At 32.3% G+C, this 26,844-nt stretch overlaps 2 protein-coding genes across 8 annotated transcripts in view; one reads left to right on the top strand and one right to left on the bottom strand.

Annotated features, from left to right (window-relative positions):
* Positions 1–116: 116 nt before the first annotated feature.
* Positions 117–4,994, top strand: LOC114127389 (nuclear distribution protein nudE homolog 1). 7 transcript variants are annotated; one of them, XR_007604673.1, is made up of 8 exons: positions 125–598; positions 658–908; positions 1,135–1,283; positions 3,355–3,491; positions 3,957–4,115; positions 4,189–4,277; positions 4,336–4,632; positions 4,767–4,994. XR_007604673.1 is itself a non-coding variant. In XM_027991616.2 (7 exons), the coding sequence occupies exons 2-7, from the start codon at positions 729–731 to the stop codon at positions 4,402–4,404; spliced, it is 777 nt and encodes a 258-aa protein (XP_027847417.2). In that variant the 5' UTR covers positions 117–598; positions 658–728; the 3' UTR covers positions 4,405–4,994. The 7 variants fall into 7 exon arrangements, 6 of the variants coding, with proteins under 6 accessions (XP_027847417.2, XP_027847421.2, XP_027847420.2 ...); XM_027991616.2 differs by having other exon boundaries at positions 117–598; positions 4,189–4,271; positions 4,336–4,994; XM_027991620.2 differs by having other exon boundaries at positions 124–598; positions 680–908; positions 4,336–4,994.
* LOC114127357 (glypican-6) overlaps positions 4,643–26,844 on the bottom strand; it is a 52,864-nt gene continuing 30,662 nt past the window's right edge. Inside the window, exons 2-8 of the mRNA XM_050202409.1 lie at positions 10,686–10,847; positions 10,325–10,559; positions 9,267–9,423; positions 8,551–8,716; positions 8,335–8,465; positions 6,885–7,471; positions 4,643–6,412 (exon numbers count right to left, since the gene is read on the bottom strand). Of these exons, the coding sequence (XP_050058366.1) occupies positions 5,887–6,412; positions 6,885–7,471; positions 8,335–8,465; positions 8,551–8,716; positions 9,267–9,423; positions 10,325–10,559; positions 10,686–10,847 (1,964 nt within the window). The 3' untranslated portion in view covers positions 4,643–5,886. The remainder of the gene's footprint in view (positions 6,413–6,884; positions 7,472–8,334; positions 8,466–8,550; positions 8,717–9,266; positions 9,424–10,324; positions 10,560–10,685; positions 10,848–26,844) is intronic.

Genomic DNA, 26,844 nt, shown 5'->3' with positions numbered 1-26,844 from the left:
ACGGTAATTCGAACCGTGGTCACACTGCGCACGATTATTTTGGCACCAGTGACTCCCACCACTGTGATGATCGCTCGACCGAAACGGCGGAACGAAACGTTTCACACGACCCACGAGTCAGCACCAATCACCCTGGTAGTTAAAGTTGCCTAATTCTTAAACTATCGTGCGCTCTAACCGTCAATCGTTTCGTCACTTCGAATATTTCGTGTCTGTGTTGTGAAATCAAAAATACATTCCACAGCTGCAGCTGATAACGTTACACAGAATACTTTCTATTATTCGGATCGACGGTGTTATTGTAGCGCAATGTTATTATGATTGTCCACCAATTTTGTCCAGAGATTGATTACGATCGGTGATGAAAAGGGAGAGCTCCGCAGTCTCCGATTTAATCTGTACTTCCAAGTCCATCTCATACTCTCTACCGACGGGCAACTACTGAACGAGGCAGTCATTGGTAAAAGGATATCGGAAATTGTACGAGGCTTCGGGGACAAGCATCACATCAGCTACTGGTTAGACGACAGACAATTAAGCAAACCATTTCGCTGACAGTAATAGTGTTGCTACTCGTTTTTTTCGTTTTGTAAACAAGGTATGTGTTCTTCGGAAATTTCCGTTCAGTATTTACATTCGAAACCTGATGTAAGCTAGGTCAACAGGTCTGTCTAGTTAGCTCATCGCTCAGTTGTTACAATCAAGAAATAACGACTAATCAAAGCGAAATGGACACTGATGACTGGAAAGAAAAATATAAAGCACTAGAAAAAGAATACGATGACTTCCGAGAACAGTCTCAGTCACTGGAACGTGAATTGGAAATGGATGTTGAGCTTCTGGAGAAAAATAACAAAGAGCTAAAATCAAAAAACAATCAATTACAATTTGATCTCGATACATTAAGGGTATGTACATAGTTAGATTAGTATTAATTATTCATAAAATAGACATTTGGCTCATATAGTTTAAAATAATTTAATATTTAATACTATATGACCTGAGATATATTTGTATTTTCCTATGTTGATTATTCTAAGTAATAAGAAAAAACCACTGTTCATCTAATGTACAAAAATCTTATGAAAAATAAATTATAAATATGTAATATCAATATGATTTATGCATTTTTAGACTAAAAATCGTGAAGAACAACAAAATTTAATGAACCAAATACACAGTTTACAAGAGGAGGCTATCCATTTTCACGAAAGGGAAACAAACTATGTAAAATACATCAGAGAATTGGAACAGAAAACTGAAGACTTAGAAAAATCTCAAAGGTTTGTTGGTTTTTAATTAATAATGTAAATATTGTTATTTTTATCTCAGTATAAATAGTTAAATAATTTCATATTATTAGATCAAATTAATTGCGTTATATCATTACTTAAGAATAGGCATAGCACATTTCCATTATCTCGACTATAGTCATTTACCTAGTAATTCTAATAAAATTATATTATATTTTATTGTTGAACGTTTGAAATGACACTCATATAACTTATGGCGTAATAATTAAGAGAAATAGATATACTTAAGAAGTATGAAAAGTAGCTTTTTTTCAAAAATAATTATTACTTAAGAAGACACCATTATACTTGCATGATTGTCTCTGTCTTACAAGTATGTAACATACCTAGTAGATTTATGAATCTGTAATGAAACTTGATAATAAGAACATAATCTGTATTCGTATTTTGGTTTTTTATGATAGTTCAATTTTTTATCAATTTATATGGAGGTACACATAACTATGTGTTTATAATATGGCATAAATTAAAAATGTTCATACTCGCTTAAAAACTGAATAGTCGTAAAAAATTAACATATGAACATAGATAGTGTTCTTACCCATCAAGTTTCATAATAGGTTGATTCACTCAAATTATTAAACTGAATGTAATTTTGCTATGTTACGCACTTGTGGAATATGTGAGACATGTGAGTGTGGCATCCTTTTGATTGGGGATCCAGTATTAATTGTTGAAATATATGAGAGTATGTTTTCAAAAAGAAAAAATAGTGTTGCGAGAATATGACCACAACACTGGACATTTGAAGCACTTTTTACTTAGTTAAAATGTAGACATACATTTGTCCTTATATCATGTCATATATAAACATAGTAATTGAGTTTTATGGATTTGTATCAAGGAGGTGGTTATAGCACCAGGCGATAGTTGAGATAAATAAAAGTAATGGCATTTTAATTAATCTGTGTATTAAACTGTTTTTTCTAATATATACTAACTACATCCTTTTTAAACTCTAAAAATTTAAATTAGTAAATCTGTTGTTAAAAGTGTGTAAGTTAATCAAAAAATGTTCTGTGCTCTCAAAAACTCCCAAAATTGTATTCAATGAATTATTACAAATATTCTATTATGATAATTTTAAATTGCTCGATTAAACTATAAACATTCAATGTTTAGTTTTTAATTGATTATTATTTATGATAAAATTGAATAATTGCCCACCTCTATTTTTACTCTGCTGTATTTAATTATTTATAACTCATTACAACTAAAAGTTATACATCTGTCACCTCTGCCAACTAATGTTAGAACAATATGCTAAAATGTATTCATATGATTTTAGTAACACGTTCACAATTAATTTCTAAGCTAACTGATAAGTATAAAATATTTAAGTGTTATTATATTTCTGATCACAAACACTATTGGTTTATCTTTATAAAACTGACTATTTATTACTTGTAAAAATATAATTTTTAACACAATATAATTTATATATTTATCTTAAAAAGATGTCAGGGCAATATATATTTTTTCTCGGGTCTATGTGAATATAAAATAAATAAAACATTCATATATAATCATTTTTTATAATTTTTGTGTTGTGTTAAAGTAAAATTGCCTATCACAAAATTATTAAAGAATGTTTTCCTCTATAAATTTTGTTATGGGAGGTTTCATTCATTCTAAGATTATTTAAGCCAGCGATTCTCAACCTTTTTTCATTCACGTACCCCTAGACCTCTCTCATCACTATTTCATGTACCCCAAATATCATTTTATAATATAAATAAACAAAAAATAATTTTTTTTGCATACCTCTTGAGATCATGTCACGTACCCCATGTTGAGAACCGCTGACTTAAGCAATTATTTTTATGTGAATGTTTTATGTTCATTGTTCATGTTCCTTATGGGTAAAAGGGATAAAGCGAACAGTGCATTGATATTCTCTTACTAACAATGAAATTATCTGTAAAAATTAATAAGAAGTATGATTTTTATAATATTGTCTCAAGTTTTTAAATGTAATAATTTTTATTTACATTTTTTATCCACTTAGATAAATAAATGATCCATTAATTGTAATTTTCAGAGAAACTTGTGCATCTTTAGGAGATTTCGAAACTAAAATGAATGATGCAATTGAAAGAAATGCACTTCTTGAAGTAGAACTTGATGAAAAAGAAAGTTTGCAAGCTATGGTTCAAAGGTTAAAAGATGAAATTAGCGGTAAGTTTAAAGTTGAACAGTAATATATAATTTGTTAATATTAAATCTAAAACACTAAAAAGTTTATGAAAGATATATCTACTATCAGACTTTTTACAGAAATCAATAACTGGTAATGTAATACAAATAACTACATTATAAAACTTAAATTTAAATGCTGAAATAGTCAGCATTAATAAAAATGAATAATTTCATATGTTGGATAAAATGTAAATGTTTTATTATTTTGTAGTAATGTATTTGTTTGCAAACCAAATAATATTAATTTGGTTATTACATAACCAAAACTAGACTTAAATGAAAATTGTTTTTATATTCTTATCACTAATTAGATTTTGATTTTTGTCAAAACAGTGAAATATTTTATATTATGGAATTGTATACGTGTATAAAACATATATTTTATATAAACAATTTATTCTTCACCCATGCATTTTGTTATAACTTTAATATATTTATTTTCAGAACTTAAACAAGAAATTCAAAGTAAAGAGCGCAAACTAAATCCTGAAATGACTGAATCTCAAGCTGCAGCTGCTGTCAGGCGGTGTAGTAGTTTTAGAGCAGCAGTAGACAATAGACTATCATCCTCAGCAGATAACACGCCAAAAAGTCATACAAAAAGTAAATTTATCAAAAATATTTTTGATGAATTTTTTTGAATCAATATTAAACTGTTATTATTTAATTTGTCTAGGTTTAAGTGGAACTGTTGTATTTCATTCACCACCTACCAAATTAGCTAGAGTTGGTGATATCGTTGGAGATCTGATGAGAAAAGTAAATGTAAGTTAAGTCCAATTAAAACTTATATTAATGATGTTAAATATAATATTTTTTATAGGTTCTCGAACTCAAATTAGTGGAAGCCAAACAAATGAATGTAGCTAAAACTCAAAACTGCCCATTCTAACAAAACGCTTCATGGCAGATCACTCAAATGGTTTGCCTTCTGTAGCTAAATTATGTTTACTTTATATGCTACTGAGAATCCTCAAGTCTTATATATGTATCTGCTCTCTGAAATACATTATCCTATTGACCTAGGGGGACTGTTTCGTATGTTCATATCTCAAAAATACTATTTTCCAGATTCTCAATGACACATTTGAAATGTTATAAATTTTACGACAAATGCAATGTAAAGTATCTTTTTTAAATTAATATTTTTTTATTTAATTATAAATTATATATATACATGATATAAGTACATAATTACTTTACAAGAAAACTTATGACATTAAAAGTTTTTATTTTAATTTTATTTTCTTATAGATTAGCATTAAATAAGGCCTTAACAACGAAACATGGACCCTTCTTTTGTAGAAAGACAGACAATAATATGTTTGTACAAATATTTATATGATATTATGCACATAAGATTATTTTTAAATCACATATGTTTGTTTATGTATAAAACAATAATGTATTACAAAAATATATTTACCCAATAAAAAAAAAAATGTATATATTAAAGAAAAAAATTGTATAAATGAAAATCAAGATTGTAAATTTTTTCTTTGTTTGCTACATTTTTACAATTTATGAGAATGTTGACTAGACTAATTCACTTAAAAATTAAAACAAATAAAAAATTGTCATAAACAAAATACACAAATAGAAGCTATTGCTCCTTACTGTGGTGGTTTTGAGTGGTGCAAATAGATTGAGACTCGAGGAAATTTTACTTGAATACCTGTTAATTTAGAATTTGATGGTAATAAATATATAATAATAATAATATATACATTGTAATGTGTGGTGTATCTAGTGCATAACGAACTGTCTATCATGATGATAGTCGTACGTTTTTAAATTCTTAACCATTACAATATATTAACATCCAATTACAGATTGTATGATGAGATATTTGAATACAATATAATATACTTATAATATTAATTAAAACTAAAACGAATACATATTACAATAATAATAATAATATTATGTTAGTGTCCTATAACGATGTTAGGTTTGTGTATTCGTACAACAAACTACCATAAAGAGTAACGTTACTATTATTTTTATATTATATAATATTATAAACTTTCGATGAAGACTCGCAGGTTACAGGTTACTCGAGAGAAATCTGGGGCCCGGCCCGTTGCCGCCCGAAGATGAGATAGTCGCGTTGGGCCGCTATATACACGCGTCTACCCTACTTAACGAATAAAGTATTTGTACACGAAAAAAAAATTATCACAGTCAAACAACACGCGCTGAACGTTTTTTTTTTTTTATAGTTGTTTTTTTCTCCTTTTTTTTTTTTGTTTTTTTTTTGTTCCGTTATGGCACCGTTAAAAAACGACAAGAGTTAAAAAAAAATAATAATAATAATAAAATTTCAAAATAATAAAATACAGAAAAACTGCGACGGACAATGTTCTTGTGCCGTTCACAGAATCCACTCGAGGAACGATCCGCCGAACCAGACGGCGACCACCGGCAACAGGTACGTGGCCAACGCCTTCTGAAGCGTCGGTTTGGCCTTGTGACTCGCGCTCGATCCAGACCCTGTGCCGCCGTCGGAAGGATCCGTCGCCGTTCGCGTCGGAGAGGGCGTCGTCGTGCCGGCCGCGTTTGTGGCCGTCGTGGCCGATCCGCTTCCGCCCGCCGGAGGCGGTGGCGGCGGTGGAGACGACGACGGCATGTGACCGCCGACGACGTCCTCGTCCTCGTCACCGGAACCGTCGCCCGACGACGCTATAGGGCCGGCGCCGCTCAGCTCGCCTCCGTGGAACACCTCCTCCATGTCCCATTCCACGTCCAGCCCTTGGTACGCGTTTTTCAGCAGGTTTGTCAGGGCCTTGAGCGCGAACACCTGTTCGTTGAGCAGACTGCTGGGTCGCGTCACGTCCACCGGCACCTCGGGATTCCTCTTCTGGTTTTTGATGCCGTCTTTCATTACCTCCTTAGCGTAACTGAAAAAAAAAAAATCACCAAAACGTTAAACTCGATAAATATTAAAGTGAGGAGTTGGTCGAGATATGTAACTATTTTTAGTAAATATTCTACGATGTATTTCGATAAAAAACAAAATTAAATTTCGACTTTGAGCTCATTGTTGTACGACGATAGACCGATAGACGTATTTGCATAGTTGATCGCGAGAGAAAATGGTTTTATCACCTATGTGTACAGTTGGTTACAGTTGTTTACATGTTCAACTTTAAAAATATTAAAATTTTCATCGGAGTTAACCGCTCATAAGTATTTACTACTAATGTATAATTTTGTCAGTTTTTTAGCAATATAATTTTAAAAAAATGTAACGTAAAAAAAATCACTGGATGCTTCCAAGTTAATCGCATATTTTAACGTCGAATAATGTATTTTTTCCCGACCATTCCGACCTAATATCTAATACTAGTCTTAAACATAATTTATAAATACCTGGCCAATGCAGATCCATTCCAGCAACTGGTGTTCTGAACGGTCTCGATCACAGCCACCTCATTGTTGCACACTTCGTACGGCAATCTCTTCCAAAAGTTTTTTGTGGACGACACGTGGGTGCCGATGTCTTTGAGCAGCCTGTGGAATGCGAACGCAGGACCTCCTTGGTCTTCTTCTTCGTCTTCGAGACCGTTATTCTTGTTATTCTTTTTCCTGTTCTTGTTTCCTCCACCGTTGGCACCGTTCTTCGGACCATTGTTATTCTTGTTCTTCCTTTGCTGTTGTTGCTGTTGCTTATTCTTCCGTACGTTGCTTTCTGTCTGGACGACTACTTTATATTCACTTCTGATTTGAGGAGGCACCGCCGGTTTCATGTCGTCATATTCGTCGTCTTCGTCATCCTCGTCGTCTTCGTCGTCCATATCGTCTTCGCCGTCAGCGTCGGCTTTACTCGCGTCCTTGTTTTTGCCGTCGTTCATCACTCGTCCTTGTTGGTAATCGTAGTAGTCGTCGATGTTAGACACGTCGCGGCGACGGCGCCGACGCGATGGACCCAACGTAGGTTTACCGCAGTTTGCGAACACCTGTTGAACACAAACACAAGTTTAATACAGTTTCCGGATAATATACAGTTCCGATGGGTTTTATTTTCTCGACATAAGCGTAGGTAGTAGGGTTGGTATGGTTGTAGATAGAGCTAGAAGGGAGTTTACCAATTGCGCTTAAAATTACCTTTTCATATACCAATTGCGCTCAATATATTTTACATTACCTAAGGAAAACTTATTAGTTAGTTAATAACCGATTTTTTTGCGAGTTAAAAGTAAAAGTCTTCCAAGTCGGTGAAACGTATAGGCTTTATACAGTTAAGTTAATGAAAACTAAAATAAAATAACATTAATAATAATAAGAGAATAAGTGGTTAAATCATAAATATATAATAATAATAATAGTTTATGGTAATCATAATATTTGTATTTTGCATGTTTTAACAATAATAATAATTTTTCAAATACTAATTTGAGCATGGAAATTTAGAATAATATAATTTAAATGCAAGCGCAATTGGTATATTGACCCTAGTATAAAAATTTTGTTTTAGGCGCAATTGGTCCATGCCCAGCTAGAACAATCGTAGTTCGGTCGTGGGCGAGAAACACTTTAGCAATTAGCAACACTAATAATGGAATATTGATCCGAAGACTTTTAGGTATTATAACATATATCTACCACATTATCACGAATACAATTTTAGCAACTCTCTTTTAACCTTTACAAGAGAAGTGTTTTTGTTCATGTACAGATAATTACAAAATATTATGTATCAGATTAGCGATATCCCAGAAATTGTTATTTTACTTTGTTAATTTTACTGTATAGTGCTAACGGTTATTTTTTATTTTTGATACAATGGGTTACTACTATATAGGCAGATGTAATATTATACCTTTTGTGAAACTTTTTGAGAGTTCTCTTGGAAGTTCATTATGCCTTCGGATATTTTTACGTTGATCGGTATGACGACCAGTTCAATGTTGAACGGCCCTAACAGACGTTTTTTCACCTTCTCCATGATATCTGCAAATGAAAAACCGTTATATTGTACACTTATGTTTATGTGTATACAAATCGAAAAAAAAAAAACAATAATCCAATGACTTACCCAAAAACGCGTTCCAGTCTTGATCGAGTTGCGAGTGGTACGCCAGACATCCCTTCATGACGTTTAGACAATACCCGTTACAGGCTTTGCTGTCTTGCAATCCTCTACAAGCTGAACATTGAGTCATTCTGGTGAAGCCAACTAAACACTCTTGGGTAGGTGCCATCTGTAAAATTCAAAATCGATTGTACTTAGTATACAGCAACTACGCAAGTAAAGTTGTTAGTTTTATAACACAGCTCCTACGCCCCCCCCCCCTCTAATGCTAGAATAATTACTCTGCAGCCATAAAACTTCAATTTTCCTGATTGCAAATTCCAATACAATAACAAATTGTATGCATATATAGCGTACAATAGTAATTATAATAATATTATATTTATGATATGTCAATGAGAGAAAATCATACAAGTACAAATTATACTGGTATAATACCTTGTGTGCGATAAATTATGTATACTCAAGACACACTACGATATTTATGCTGTAGCTCAATCTTCGCGATCAATACTAATAACGTATTTTTAATTAATAAAAGCTAAATCATTAACATTTAATATCGTTTATCTTAAAACCAAAATCATTTAAACTGTTTAAAGTCCCGTCTGAATACTCCTAATATTAATTTATATTTATTATTTATATTATACTGTCAATATAGTTCGAGATTAATGCATAATAAATTATACAAAATATAATCACGGTGTAAAACGAACCTTGTTGATGTTGGCCAAAATGTCACTTGCTATTTTGAGGGCCTGGACGTACGTTCTGGAAGCGACAAATGACCTTTTTAGCGGCGCTGAAAGTTTGTCGGGCACGTCGCCAAAGGGCGCTACCTCCGACATGCTCTCGCTGACGCACACCAAATACCTGTGGACAACATAATCGAACGGCGTTAAAAAAATGTAGCTAATCAACCTTTATGTATAATATCAATTAATTTTAATCCGCCAAAATCAAGTAAGAAATATATTGCATAATATAAGTACATAAATAGATAATAACTAAAGGATCGAGCCTATATATACCTACAAACTTGTGATAGTGTATAATAAATTATATTGTTATTTTTAAGTTAGTACAATTTGAAAAAATCAAATCAAAGCCATTATTCGTTTTTGAATAATAATCGTAGTAAACGGGATTTGCAATTTGTAAGTCACGATATAGGTACCTACTACATCGTAATCATATATATCATAAAGAAAAAACTGAAGTATTAATAATTACGATCTTGTTTAAAAAAAAGGATTAGCATCTTTTGTAAATCTTCTTGCTGTACGTTTCGAAATACTATTGCTACTGTGTAGGTATATTAATATTAATGTGTGCACATACACAAAAAGAATATGATTTCGTGACCGCATCTGTGGCAGTCGTACATAATATGATGGTAAACTGATGATATATTATTTAGGTATTGTAAAGTTATACGAACGGAACTTGTGCAGTAGGTAGCTCAAACTTTTGAAAACGTAACGGAAATTCTTCGAAATCGCTTTTCGCACGTGCCAAGTCGACCGCAAGAGCAGTTCGTTTATTCAGGCAGAAAAAGTTTTCCTAGATAAATTGTCACGAGCGTACACGTAGTATTCACTATATACCTACCTACGTTATGGGACGCATAAAATAATATTATAAAACGTACATCATAGGCGTTTGTACGTATATATATATATATAAGACGTAAAGAATAAAAAACTAGTTTGTATACTTTATAAAGCTAAAAAAAAATGCTTATCGAAGCGATAAACCGTATAAAATCACTCACTTGGCGTCAAATGCAAATTGGCTGTTCATTACGGTGAACATTTTTTGACACAGTACGGAGAAGAAGTTTTCCAGCACCTCAACGATGTTCGTGTTGCCCGCGTCGTAATACTTTTCCAGGTCCCTAAACAGATCTTGGAAAAGGTACGAATTCTGTTCGTACATCATTCCGTAAGTCTTTTTGAACATGTCGTGAAAACCCATTCTGGCCTTGTTCAGCATGTCCCTGAAGTACTCTAAATATATAAAAGAAACGATGAAAAAAAAATAATAACACGATCGGTCGATTATTCAATACGTTAGGTATAATAAATCAGTTAGGATATTTTTTAGTAATGTTTCGCTGGTAAATTTATACTGACCATCGAATTTCGCAGCTTTTTCTTTGTACATGCCGCTTAGGGTTTTTAACGAAGTCTGCAGTTTATCGTCGTACATATTTCTGCCCGCATTTACCAATTGCGGTTCTGAGTTTTCGTGACAACACGTTTCTTGCGATTTTCCACAAACTTGCAAAAATGCGCCTGTAAAAGAAAAAAAAATTCGTTATTAATGATTTGTCATATATTATTATAATATTATATGTACATTATCAGATACATCAGACAACATAAACTACAGTTCATTCAAGTATCGTGTTTAGAACAGCCTAGAATTTCTAAACTTCGATATTGACGCACGTGTCACACAACATAATAATAATACAGTTAATCTGGGATCTTACTATTTAACCATTCTAACCTAACAGAATATTCTATACTATAGATACAATTTACAGAACAGAACTGAAAAAAAATTTCAATGAGAGAATTTGGTACTTAGAGATTTCGTTGATCCTTACGCCACGTACCTAAATTATATTCACCCAATCATTTCGTCGCTATCAATAAATTCTGACACAATATTATAATAACTATATAATATATAAACATTGTACAATTTTAACTCAAATATAACGAGATATTTCGTTCATTGATGTAAAATTCCCTGCGCCGAGCATATAACATTTTATACACTCAAATAGTGTAATAATTTAATATACATCAAAATTATGAATGAAGTGAGTATTATGCGGATTCCTTTAAACACATTCGAGGTTGCTCATTGTGTATTAAATCGTGGGTAGTAGTTCGAATGTGTATTATTACATTACTAGACGAGGCTAATCGTTTTGGAACTAAAAAACAAGTCAATTAAGGGCGTCGGGAATTAGTCGGGCGTATTCAAGATTCTCCTTTGTCACGGTCAATTTTTAAAAACGAATTCGTCAACAATATATTTTTTGGTAGGTATAGCGCTAAGGTACCTATATATAATAACGCGCAGAACGTCTTGATCTGAAGGGGAAAAAACGTTCTTTTATACGTAGATCGTAATCGTTTTTTGAATGTTTCCTCTTTATAGAATAATATACAAACGTTTTTTTTTTAGATTTTTATTAAATGTTAGTAATTCATAAACGATTTCGACGATCCCGTTATATAAAATACGTGGACAGAACAAAAAGAGACGAGTCTTCTGACAACGAAAATTGACTTTAAATTGAGTTCCTAGACGAATAGTGGTCTAAGTGGAGTGATAACGCAATGATATAATATAATATTAATAATGGGTCGATGAACGAGTTTTGGCCTACGTTTATTGTCCATAATGTTATGATATCGCATAAACGATACGGAATTGCGAAATGTAAATATCTAGTTAAAAGGAATTCGTTGCAAAAAAAAATTGTATAGGCTTTCGACGGATGAGAAGCCCGATTACAGAAAAGAAAGCCCTGTGTATAGTGAAACTATATACCGTATATTATTATGCAATAACGACTATTCTATTTTTTTTTCACCAAGGCATTAACAATTGGCCATTTTCGGTAACCGTTCAACAAAGTACATAACGAATTCTATTTATATAAGGTTCAACCCACTCGGTATTTTTTATTCTTACGAAAATGTTATGATAAAAAAAAAGTCTTTGTATACCAAATATAGGTATTGTATAATATTATTATATTCGTCATATAAGTTCAATGCCTAAACTATTTGGCAGTAGCAGGATTTGTATAGCTTCATGTTACGTTTGAAGTCCCCCGAGGTTAGTACACTTTATAATTATATGTTTCTCATTTAAAAATCGTTTAATCATCATTTAAAAAAAAGTAAATTCAATATAATATATTTAATTCACATTAGATTTAATATAATTTATACCCAACGCACACTCTCCCAATCGTAGATAATTTAGGTATAAGTACTCGTTATTAATCTATGATGATTTTTTTTACAAAAAAAGTGTCAGTAGAGTTACTTTGGTGGAGATTTGATTGCACTTTGCCACTTTATTTAATATATTTTAAAATGATATTTCGATGTTAGGAATCTACGTATTCGAATTAATAAGTGATTGAAAATTTCTTATATTTATATAACAAAGGAAAATAGAATGTACAGGCATTTGTGTTTTTGTAAGAAAACGTATAGTGGAGAAATACGGTATTGTATATAATAATTTAAATTCTCCGTTCCGCGGAGTGAATCAGCTTCTAGATTTCCATGTACATATGAACCGGATAAAAAACGCGTGGGGTGGCCCGACAAGTATATATTGTGCTTACCTATGCACGAATCATATTATATACATTTTAGTATTAGTAAAATATAAATATAACGTATATTATAGAGCCTATAAGTAGTCGGATAGGTAATAAACACTAATAATATATGAGTGTTATATAGAAGCGAGACATAAGTATCGTTGTGTGTTAGATGTAATGAATTTCGGAGACTGTCCACGACGACGACAACCAACGGAAGACCATATTATAGTCGTGTAATAAAATATACTATTATATCATTTATTATTACGTAGGTATAGGTATTATAAACACACGTATATTATAATAATTGATACAAGACCACGAAGACGTTCGTGTCGTCGTTCTCACCCGATCTGGCCGCGGCGAGACACTACAAGCACTTACGATAATATTAAAATTACTATTATATTATACAGGATGATTCACCAAACGCATGCTCACCCCCATTTTTCCTAATTGTTTTATTCAAAAAAAATTATGATTTTTTAAATTTTCAAGTGTATTTTAATATCGTATTTCTGATCTATTATTTCCCATCGCAGTACACAAAATTAAATAACTCGAAACTACGCATATTCCGATTTTAATTTCGAATCGTCCAAATGTTCAGAAAAATCATTCGATTTGCAGTAAAAAAGAAACGAAACAAACCGGTTCTCACTTGAAACACAAAAGTCTGTTTCTCCGTAGGAATATCCTCGATTATTATAAAAATTTGAAAAAATGGTATTTAGGCACGTTTAAAAATTCCCAAAATCGGACAGAATCACACACTGTAGCGGGTATTGTTAAAGAACGAAAAACTAAAAGTGAGCACGGTCGATGAGTCACCCAGTATATCGTACACGCGTATAATATACTACGACAACGGTGCATTATAATATAGCTGCTCGACGAAATATAGTCAAATGCGTGTGTGTTACCCGAGAGAGAGAGAAATAAGAAGTTATAATATATTATCATCATCTACTGCAGGGGCCCCCGCACATCACGCTGTGTTTACGAGTTCCAGCCGCATGTTTAATAATAATAATAATATGAGAACCGAGGAGCTAATGGGTTTCAATTGCACACACACACACAAACCCGGGCACACATAATAACAGTATATATTAATATGATTCGATAAAAACACATCAACACCAATCTCCGCGGAAACAGGAAGCCGGTCAATTTGTTTATACTATACGGCACACACAATATAGGTATAGAACGGGTGTAGTAAGTCGAACGCGAGACGAGAGCGTTTTTCGAATTCATCGTACACAAAATCATTCTCTGTCGTCGGGTATGTGGTCATTCGAGTCGACGATCCCGGACTTTTATATTTCACAAACACGAAAACACGCCGAGTCCGTGATCTATTTCGTTCTCAACTCTTTTTCATTTCTCGATAGTAATCGCGCACCGTACCCACGACATCGGCGGGCACACCGTATAATATATATAGGTATAAAATATAAAATTGTATTATTATTATTATTATTTATAAAATAATACGCGCAACACACGCTAATGACCCACCCGCCGACGGATAATCGTATATACGTACCTAATAACTAATAATAAATAATAAGTATATATATAATATAAAGGTACCGTTGATTCGTGACAATGCATTTCGACCACACAAGTCGCTCGACGTAGAGGCAGTCGGTGGCGGGAGATATCGGAAGGCGCGTAGTGTATAATATTATATATAGGGATACGACTGCTGCGGACTATAAATGTGTATATTATATATTATAACGTGGAAACAGTGAAAATAAATATATATAATATGTGTGTGTGTTTGTGTGCAACGCGTTATTAGGTGCATTATAATAAACACGAGCGCATTATTTTCGGGAAGGTACTACCTACCTAATGTAAGTAATGAAATAATAATTACGCGTGTTGTAGGCACTATTATAGGCGGATATCTCTGGTCTCTATGTAAAATGTATATTACATAATAATATGCGAGGTACAGAGCCCCATAATGGTAAGTCGTGTATCGCGTTCGTAAACGACGACGACTACGACGACGACGGCGGACCGACCGACATTATCGCGAATGGTGTGTGTCGGCCGTGGGTGGGCCGAATAAAGAAAAATAAAATAAAAAAAATAAAAAAGCGTTCTCCGAGCGAGCGTGATTGCCACCTTTATTATTTTAATGTTCTCCCATCCCCTCCTACACACAATGCGTTCGTCGTCGTTTTGGCTAATATCGCCAGGCCGAACAACGGTATCGAGAATATGCTGAAGAAAAAAAAATCCACCGCCTCACCGTAGCCATACACTTAATATAATAATATATAAATATAATCTATACTGCGGAGTGATACGGATACACTGCGAGGTGAGTCATGGTATATAAATTATCATTTCCCAATCCTCCTACTCTGACCCGCAGGACACGTTTTTATATTATGTACATGTATACATTTCCCTGGGGCGCATTGTGAGATCGTTAATACGGTAACCCTCGCCGTGGCTGTTTTTATTTTTCAGCGAAAGAGGACTCGACGTCGTAGAATACGAGTATCTACTACGATTTAGTTCATTCGAAAACGTGCTTTAGCGCTGTAACGTCCTGCCAACGCAAATCTCATTATAAAACGCGGTCTGCTCCCCAGAAGTCGCTCTTCTACATTATATTATAAAAATATATGTTTTGCAGGGTTATGGCAGCTAGAAGTAAGCACGAGCACATATACACCGAGTATTCATAATATCCTCGTCTTGAATTAATTACAATTAAAATTTTAAATTAACTCGAGTACTTTTTTCAATTATTTAGATTTTTTACTCCGATTAAAGAGTGTCCTGGCGTGTTCAGCTGTGCACAGTTTTATTGTTTCTCTTTGTTATTCATGTCCCACGACCTCTATGATATAGTATAACATATTGTTTAAATTTTTTCTCTTGGTTATAAAATATATTTTCATTTTTCGTAAAGTACATTATTGATGTTAAATCAAAATTATCGATTAAAAAATGTTTAATAATTATCGCCACCACGGTTCGTATAAAATATCGTGTGTACCTAATCGATCTCGCGACTTGCAAGTATTAACCCTTAACACACACACACACACACTAATAATAAAATACATAACGAGTAAACAAAAAGCTCGGACGGCTCAGCGGAAAATCCAAAAACAGTTCTTCGTTTTTATAGTTAGTTTACATACATACACGAACGATATGTCTGAAACCATCTTCTCGGATGATAACGTAATTATTTATGCTGACTAACAAACAAATAGTGGTGTGTTTACCACTAAGAATACATATATATATAATATATATATATATATACGGCATACGCACTACTCAATTGATTATTCAGTCCCGACGCGATCGTCATTCGAACTAGCTGTACGTGCATCCGTTTCGGGAAATGCTTTAAAAAAATAAAAATAATAATAATATATTGTAAGCCACGTGTGTGTATTTCTATTTTGTCGGCTGAGCATATTTCTTTTCTGATATTTTGAATCGATAATTTTTAAATTTAATGTTTTATCGAAAAGCAGAGAGCAACGCTAAATCATTAGTCATTACACTAAAATTTTGACTAATTTTTGGTTTGTCTAAACACGGAATAAAAAAAAAAAATAAGTAATACAAATTGTCAAAATATAACGATTGGTGCAATCGTGCACAATTTCAATTTCAGTAGTAGTCTTTAAGTTCAGTTTAGGTATTTAATACCTATCCTATTTCACGCATATATTTGAAATGGAATCGCGAAAATTTACTACAGTGGTTTGATCGAAACAAACAATTTATTAGTACTGCGGTATATTATAAATCATAGTGGCACATAATGCGCGCTGAGTACTTATAACCTATATAACGATACAATATAGGTGCGTGTACCTATACTATTGTAACGAATACTTATTAATACCTATTACTAAACACATAAACCGTTTAACCACAATGTAATATTATTGTATTTCTGCGTTGTTCAGAACTTACTGCCGTACAGTCGATTAATCACTGCGTATATGGCGACTATTAACGCGACCGAAACTATTTAAACGGACTTAATCGACGAACCCGCTCGCTCTCATTTATACATAAATAGAATTAAACGCGTACATCCAGAGAAACGTCGTTGAAACTCGATAGGTAAGCGATCGCGCACGTTCCATTCCAATGATCATGCCGCTCCGGCGATCGAATTACATATTAATACATTTAATTGTATTCGATATAAGTCTCGACGTCTCGCCGTCTTACTGTAATATTACTAACTGATAATTGAAGACTCAACGACGAGACAATATATTATGTATAAATATATAATATTTGGGTAGGTATAACCGCGTTTCTGGTCACCGTTTTAATGCATGAGTAATAAGTACACTATAATATTGTACTATATAGTACGTGTGCGTGATAACTTGAGGTAAACGTTTGGGTGTTTTATTGTTTTTAAATATTCTCTTAATATGATTTTAAACAAGAATTATTATATCAAACTCCTAATCTGCTGAGTTCTATAATCACAATTTTTACTCTTTAAGTTTAAATATACTTAATAAGAGTACTTTGCATAATATAATAAGTACACTAAAAATATATATGTACCTATGTATGCATAAAGCATACGTGCAAAACATTATAATCTTTGAAAACAAATATATTTAACGATGCAACGATCGTTCAGTATAAAAAAAATAATCACCAAAATAAAACTAAAATTTAAGGTTTAAATATTTTAAATAAATATATATCACTATAATACGTGACCATAGATTTAATATTTCAAAAAAATACCGTATTCCTGATCAGTAACAGTAATTCGGATTAAAATGGATAAAGCATTTTTTTTCAATTCTCGATCGGAATTTAATATGAATATATTATAGTCAACATTCGATATATGTATGTGTATAGTACACAGATGATGTTTAATATAGTATATATTATGTAGTATGTATATAATATAAACATTTCAAAGTCTCGACAAAATCGTATCCGATTCAAGTGAAATCGATAAAATTGCGTAGGGGTAGTTAAGTACTTGTAATGTACATTGTACATTGATGTAATAATATACTATATTGCTGCAACTGCAGTAGAGTACAATACATGATTATTGTTGTATATATATCCTAATAAGTATACACGCAAAATATAAAATACTATGATATGTGTGTATAGATGCCGCCAATGGCCCATAAATAATAAACGTTATTATATCAAATACGAGTCAGCCATTTTGTTTGGAGTGTATTTGTTTATCTTATCGTTATTGTATTAATATGATCGACGAAATAAATCATGAATGGATCCACGAAAGGGCCACTATTTTGTAGTTTTTAAACAACCAGAATTCTGTAAATAGTATTATAATATCTAGCTATATCAATTATAGCAATGTGAATTTGTAAAAATATGTTTCGAATGATGTTATATTTACATGGTACACCATTACGTACCTGTTTAGAATTATAATTTAATATTTTATACAAAATAAAACACAATTATTATGTTGTGTGTTTTAAGCTTGTTAATCATTGTTAAAATGTTTACGGTTTAAATTTAACAAACAATGTGTACTTACGTCAATTTTTAAATAAAAGTACACTGAACACGAATTGTATACCTAATATGAGTAAAGTAAAACGATAGAATTATGCTAGAGTTCAAGTAGATATGCTCAAAAAGTAAAAAAATACCCTATTTTTTACATCACTAGTCACTATATAGCCATAGTTATATAATGACAAAATATCATTATATTACTATTATTGAATATTTATTAGTTTATTATTACTTATCTATCCTCAAAATTTCAAGTCGATAACTAAAAAAAAAAAATTACGTAATGAATGTTTCGCAATGAATGCTCGCAATCTAATTGGGTAAGATTAAACACTTATTGTTCTAATATTTTGTCATCTCCACAGTGATTCCAAAGCGTGTTATTCACATCATAGACTTTATGTAGAAATTCAAATTTAAGTAGGTGTCCTAGGCCCTAGGGCATAGGTAGTAGCGGTTATCTCGATGACAGGCTCACTATAAAATATACTCGGCTGAGCCTTATATTTTTATCACGTGGAATTAATATTCCGACAAATTGATTATTCTCAAAAATGTCCACATCAAAATATATCAAAATTATTAGTAAATTATAATAAATGTAGTTCATAAAAGCGTTAACTAAAAATCTAGAAAACTAATATTTATAATAGGTATATTATATTTGTTATAATTTTTCCAGACAAGAAAATATCTTCTTTCTTTTAGTCCTATTGTTGCGTGTAACTTACGCTTCAACGCACAGAAATAGTATAATATATTGATCTAAAAATTCAAGTGATGAGGAATTTGTCGTTAATTAATATTCTTTATTCGAATATAAATAAGCAGAATATGAGTGATGCATCAACAATAATAATATATCATGCTGGGATACAATCAAATACAAACGAGATTAACTTCCTAAAAGAAACAAAATTAAACAATGCAGTTTAATTTAATCGATAACTAAAAGACGCAATTGTAAATAATCTATAAAATCCAACAATGTAAATATTATATCCACATTATACTATTTATACTAATGAGTAATGACCTCAGCAGACAATGTTTTATATCGATAATAATAATAATATACAAATAATATCTTCTCTATATAGTTTTGTGGCCACGTTGAATATTGATAAATTATATTCATTGTCAACTTAATTCGATTTAATAAAATATCATTGTCATGATATAAGACCATTTAAAATAGATTAAGTGATATATCATGGAAGTGTTAATTTGATATCTTACAGTTTACAGTTTAGAACCCGCAACATTTACTAGTAACTCGTGTCCTATATGCGGCTTATTTTAAATACTCCTACGCTTATCTAAATATTACTTCCGTTGCAATACAATACATTATACCCTTCACAATGATCAGTCATTTATTTAATAGCATATATTATTGAGCTATACACTGTAGTTGACAGTTTTGTTATTGATTTCCGGGTCTCCGTTGCGAATAGATTAACTGAATATGCAGATCATCTAGTGATGGTCATTTTCGGAAGTATAGGTAAAGGTGTTGTACAAAAAAATGGAAAAATCTCTAATGCTTGAATAAATTTATTACACCCATTTGTTTTTGTCGTATGAAACTATAAACTTGATTTATATTTTATACCTAACCTAAACTACCTATACAGCTACTATAGACTAAGGGTAACTAACAGTTTTTTTTTTTGGAATAACATACGATTTAAATCGTATGCATGATATTATTATACGTACATGATTTTGAACACTAGTTTTTCATTCAGTGAGCAATTTTCTGTTTGAAACTATTTTAATATTAACGTCAAACATGTTAAACTTGAAAACAATTGAATTCCTAACGTCCGCGTGGGAATTACAAATAAAACGTTGATTTGACGAAATCCTGCAGGATATACGAGAACTATATAGAAAGAAACGCGCATTTATAACATATGTAACAGTACAAACATCGATAAAATAAAATATATGTGAAAAATCAAACTAGGCAGAATACAATAAACAGCTAGACGCGGTAACTATAATATTACTATTTTTTCAAACTCATCATTAATTTTTATTGACATAACTATAATCGTTATTGTAGATTTATTCGTTATAAAGTCTATTACAATTATAATTAATAACTATTTTAAACGGTCATAATAATATACATTAGGTGTGTATACCTACTCACACACATGGGAAGAATCTATTTAATCGTAAACCGTTAACGCGTGTCGCCGCGTGGCTGTCTTGCTAATTGTAATAATATTATCGTTAATAATTAAATCGTTAATGAAATGATTAGTGTTGTGCGCGGTGAGAACAAAAATGTACAAACTGCTGCCAGCCGTAATATATTACACTATTTAAGGGCATAATAATTAATATTATAAGTTATAACAGATATACGATATAAATTATACTCATAATATTGTATATTATAACAGCTATATGTGTGATATGTGTGTGTGTGTGTGTGTGTGTATTGTGTACATCATAATTTATGCATATTATTATGTATAGATTATAATATATATTGTATTATAATATGGAACGAAACAGATTTTTCGATCGGTTATGTGTTCGGCGAGTAGCTGATGGTCGTGGTGGTGGTGGTGGCGGCGGTCGGTACATACCATTTTGTTCACATGGTCCAGACCAAGGCGGCGCTGCACACATATGTAAATTATTATTATCCGGAGTGCACTGGAATTCCGTACCGAATGGACACGCACGCACACACGGGCACACTTATTGTACACGCTGCACCGGTGAATAATTCCTGCAGTCGGCGACGAAAAATCTCGCATTCTGTCTCCCGGCACCAATGCATTTAGTTCATCGTGTAGGCCTATATATGCGTATACGTATGTATATGTGAACGCCAAGAGATAGGTATCGAGACTTTTACACAATATGTATAATATACGATTGTTATGGGTCGGAGGCTCTAGTCGCAGCACACGACCGACCGCCGCCGCTGCCATTCGAAGTATTTTGTTTTATATAACGATTTTTTTTTTTTTTTTTTTTTTAATTTCCTTTTGGTAGCATATTCCGAGTTCCAACAATGAATAATAATATAATATATAATAACGGCAAACGAGGGGTACTGAACTTGAACTCGTCCGTCCGTACGCGCCCCACTGCCGCCGCGTCGTCTATATTAAACGAATCCGATATACTATATTTATTCCATTGAATACCTATATACTATGGATACTGGATAGGTACTGATATGTAATGTTATACATACGTACCTACAGTGCATTTAGGCCACAGCGATGACATGCGGTCTCGCGAAATTCCAAATGTGTTTAAAAACGTTTTTCGAATAAACCATGCGTGAACACTATATACTGTAGTTTAAAATTTAGCACAATATACTATATAAATATATAATACTAACTTAGCGAAACAAGTTGAATAATAAAAAAAAAAAATTAATTAAACCCGTTGTGTTGTGAATGAAGTGGCAGGATATATATGTATAGAATATATTATATATGTAGATAGTATTATTTTTTTTTTATTAATGCACGAATCTTCGCCGCCCGCCAGTCTCGATGATTTCGAATTGCTGCTTATCGAGCCGACAACGTTTTATTATAATAGTCGCTCGAACATAATATTATGTTTTTGCCACTATCGAGTGAAACAGGAGACACGTAAGCGTTCCGATAGAATATTTTATTATGATGTATGAGGACGAAAAAATCTAATATAATAAAAATATCTTACATGTTTATTAACCAAATCATATGAATATGACAAAAAAAAAAATGATTCTAAATAAATAAATCGTTATTTTCAGTACAAATATACTATTATAATACGCAGTAGGTATGTATTATGTTTAAATTATAAATATACTTGAATGACAATTTTTTTCTATAGAGTAGGTATATTATAGGTAGACCTGCTATTCTATTTTTAACTTTAAAGACTCATATGTTGTACTAGCTGTCTAAATACAGGTGTTCTAAGTGATTTACTGCAATTTATTTTGGTGATTTTTTATTCATCGTTATTTACAACAATCATGCAATAAATTAATAGGTAAGTCATTTTTTTCCATAATTATAAGATAAATAAAACTAGGGACAACCATTTATAAGGAGTTAAGTGGAGAGTATGAACACAACTTTGAATCGACTTGGAATTATCTATAAAAGCGAATATATCGTATAGCTGACTATATAGACGCAGTAGACACACAGACTGCTCGACATTTGATAGCGTTTGTAGTGTTTTTAACACAAAAAAAAATGATTTGAAATAATTTTGTATTTTTTTTTTCGTTGTTTTACAATCCTAGACGTTTGCTTGCAAAATAGGTAAATCGTTTACGACACCAGTAAACTACAGGTTCGAATTACCTATAACACCGTTACTATTATACTATAACTAAATTGTCTACTAGGTGTTCTATGAGTGTAACTCAATACTGGCCGTATGTTATATATTTATCATGAAGACTTCATACTATAGACAATGTTGAATCGGCGTTTCCGTGGTTTTCTAAAACTATGCAAAAACTTATACGAAATAAGATTTGATGTGATTTTAAATTATAGTATACCTACGTCGTAAATCTTAATAACATAATAATAACCACCATATGTACGAAAATAAACGCTAACAACGCGTTATCGATGGATTACATCATTTAGACTTTCCGTGCGAATCGATTGCATGCATAATACATATTAATGGTATACTATACCATAAGTATACGAATATGTATGCGCGTAAAATACAAGTTGGACCTAATGGGATTTTTTTTCTCGAACACGACACTTGAATGTTATTTGAATGTCGAATTATAAAAACACTATAGGTATACGTTTTATAATACCGTATAACGCGTAACGCTATTATAAGGAGCGATTAAAAATCACAGATATAAATCACGAAGTCATTCATGACCCCGTTAATTAAATTTAAAATGTATACACATAACATTTTAATAGCTGGTCAATTTATGAAACTTATAAATATAGGTACCTATATATACAAGATTCACTGTGTACCGACCAGTGTAAATTAATTTGAAATAATTATTTTGTTGTTTGGAATTTTTGATATATGGCAGCCGTATCTACCCCCTTTTATACATCGTACACGATCAAATCCCACGAATGGAATTTTTTTTTTAATTAACCACATAGTATAATAGAAATTACACATTCTAATAGCGTTTAAAACAGGGATAATGTATAATTATATTCTTGAAATTCGTCGAACAATGGCTCCAATAGTGCTCTTAAAAATTCATAATATATTTTATCGTGCTGCAGCAGTTCACATAACTAGTGCCGCCCCAGAGGGGAGAATTTTTTCAACGTATACCGAAAAACAATGGAATTTTCAGAAAATTCAACAACATAGGTGTTCGAACTGTTGTGTACTCGGGTATATTGTTAACGGCGGCAATCCACTATTGAAAAAATAATATTTTTTATTTTCTTACATGTAATGCGTATTAGGTACCTACTGCCGAATCAATCACGAATTCGCTGAGCGTATATAAGAGAGTAAAATATTATTATAATATTGACTATCTTTCATACATATTGAATTATTATTATAATTATGAAAACATTTTTTTAATATAAGCTATAAAAATACAGTGTGCAAAAAACGTGTGCCGAAACCTCGAAACAATAAACGAATAAAAAAAGTTATCATACACACATTATCGTCTGCATGCGAAATCAATAATTGCTAATGTATAGCAATATTGTGTGAGAATATCGTGTAGGTTACGTACACATACATGGTGGGTACACAAACATATTATATTATTATTATTATGCATATAGGTACAAGAAAAGCTATACGTGCGTTAAATGTGTATGTAGGTACGCGTCTTCAAAGCACCTCTCATCCGGGATCGATCATTATTCATAATTATTAATCAGTGGAAAACAAACGAAATTACAGCGTTATTGTTCGAGTTAATTACCGACCAGCGTACCAGCCATTATATGATAGCAATATGTGTACGTACATACAATGTATAATATGTCAAACAAATGAGCACAATAATATAATATATTACGTACGTACAGGTATCTGTACCTGTATGAATGCGCACCAGGAGCAACAGCAAAACGCGTATTGTAATAATATTATATGTATTATACGTATGGTAGCGGATATAATATATGTACCTATATATGGATAAGAGGTAGGTATATACTTTAAAGCGATCAGCGGCTGGTTTAACGTCTGCGATGGAATCGATATTCAAATTTGTTTTCTTTCTCCAAATGATGATTACGCTCGGCAGACCCATAATATTATTATCATTATTATCGTGCTCACGCATCAGTGTGCAGCGTGTGTGCATTTGTAAGTACTTTATACTTACGCCGTATGGCGCGAGTCGAGAAACCGTAAAAATAAACGAGGAAAAAAAAATGTCACTGCGCTTATAATATAACGTTCTCGTGTATAAGACGCATTTTTTTCTTCTCCGTCCGCGCCACGCCGTTCACGATTCCGTTTTGCAAAACGCGTAATTATTCGCGACATCGGAATCTCCTGCACAGATGCAAATCGCGATTATTCTCTCTTACACACACACATACACAAACACACACATTACACACATATTATATAGATTTTTTTTTATTATTCTGTGACTACGACGACAATAATAAATCGTAACACAAGTTATTTCATATATATATATATTATACGTAAATACATATATCTATATGTATTTTGCGCGTAGGTAGGTGAGCGTATGTGAACATAACTATAAAGGTACCCATATATATCGACGTATATAATATATATTATACATTATTCATTCACCAGAGTATTTATTTTTTTATTATTATACTATATATTATTTATTATTATTATTATATATACTGTTTCTTTTTTCGTTTAAATATATATAGATATTTATTATAATATGCCCAGCTCCCCTCCGGCCCAATCCCGCCCCGTTCGGCGTGCGTCTCTCTCCCGGTATATATATATATCGCAAGTATCTATATATATATATATATATAAATATAGGTACAGGTACAACTACATACCGACGTCGCGCCGAACTGCTGCTGTCCGCCGGCCGCGAAACGGCAAACTTGTTGATTTATAGCTCGGGATCCTTTTGTTTCGCGTGCGCGAATAATGCCCGCCACCAGTTTCACATTTATACACACACACACGCGCGCGCGTAAATAATATATATAAATGAACCTAAGTATACATATGTGTGTGTGTATAAGTATTATAAATGTGCACGCGGAATACATATACCGCGCGCGTGCGTATGAGCATATGTCGCGGACCAGAGGAGGAAAAAAATAATCTCCCAAAGACTGCAACAACAAAAAAAAAAAAAAAAAAAGTGGAAAAAAATACCGACGACCCCTTCGAACTACATTCCTTTGCCGAGTGCTCATTGTTTTCTTTTCGGGGTTAATGGATTTCGGGTCCGGCGCACACAATATACATATATATATATATATATTATTTATATGTATTATGTACATATGTGTGGTGGTGTATACGTTTATATATACATACCTGGTGCACCGGTCGCCGAGACGGTGAGAGACAGAGGAGACGGAGAGAGAAAGTGAGAGAGAGACAGAGAGGACACGGAGAGAATGAGCCGAAGCCGCCGATTGCATTCCGAACAATACACACACACACACACATACATTTATGTACACGTGTAATTCGTGTGTGTGTAGTACATATACTGAGTACGGGTGACGTTAATGTGTAACGAGTTTGTTATTACGCGATTGCGTTATTATAATAGGTTTATTGAATAATAATAATAAAAATAACGCTGCGCGGTAGGTATGATATGTATATAGGAGATATTTTTTTATTCGTATATATCTAGTATATATTATTATACACTCGTGTGTGTATATGTTTGTGTGTGTATATATTTTTGTATACACACATATAATATACAAAAAAATCGTTAAAGTGGTATTAAAAAGACGTACTGCTCTTTACGCAGTCCGGCGACATTCAGCATATTAGTAATATATATATATATGGAACATACATTATTATAAGACGAGTATTTTAGTTTTTTTTTTCAAGTATGGTTTTTTTAAATCTTTATTTCGTCAAAGCCCCCGTCTTGTCGTCGTCTAGACGTTTTTCCTCTCTCTAATAGTAATATAATATATGTATGATACGCGTATTTTATTTTTATTGCAGTTATTATTATAATTGTTTGTCGTTCGAACTATGCGATATCGTATTTTCGATGAGAATTATTGCAGCTAGCCAAGTGCCATTTTTGAATTTCCTCTTGCTTTTTTTTTTTAAAAAAAAATCGAGAAGAAATTTCTCAAATTGAATTAATGTTTATTAGGGTGGCTCGAAGTGGCACTGAGTAAAGTAATAAATAACTTTTTTTTTTT

This window comes from Aphis gossypii, chromosome 2 (assembly GCF_020184175.1).
Source record: "Aphis gossypii isolate Hap1 chromosome 2, ASM2018417v2, whole genome shotgun sequence".
NCBI lineage: Eukaryota > Metazoa > Arthropoda > Insecta > Hemiptera > Aphididae > Aphis > Aphis gossypii.
The sequence above is the reverse complement of the archived record's forward strand: the minus strand, read 5'-3'. Positions and strand labels throughout refer to the sequence as shown.

Excerpts from the sequence above, each read along its gene's own strand:
- LOC114127389 (XM_027991620.2), top strand. The coding sequence starts at position 729 with ATGGACACTGATGACTGGAAAGAAAAATATAAAGCACTAGAAAAAGAA. Across the intron at positions 909-1,134 it reads TTGATCTCGATACATTAAGG|ACTAAAAATCGTGAAGAACA; the intron begins GTATGTACATAG and ends ATGCATTTTTAG. Across the intron at positions 4,278-4,335 it reads ATCTGATGAGAAAAGTAAAT|GTTCTCGAACTCAAATTAGT; the intron begins GTAAGTTAAGTC and ends TATTTTTTATAG.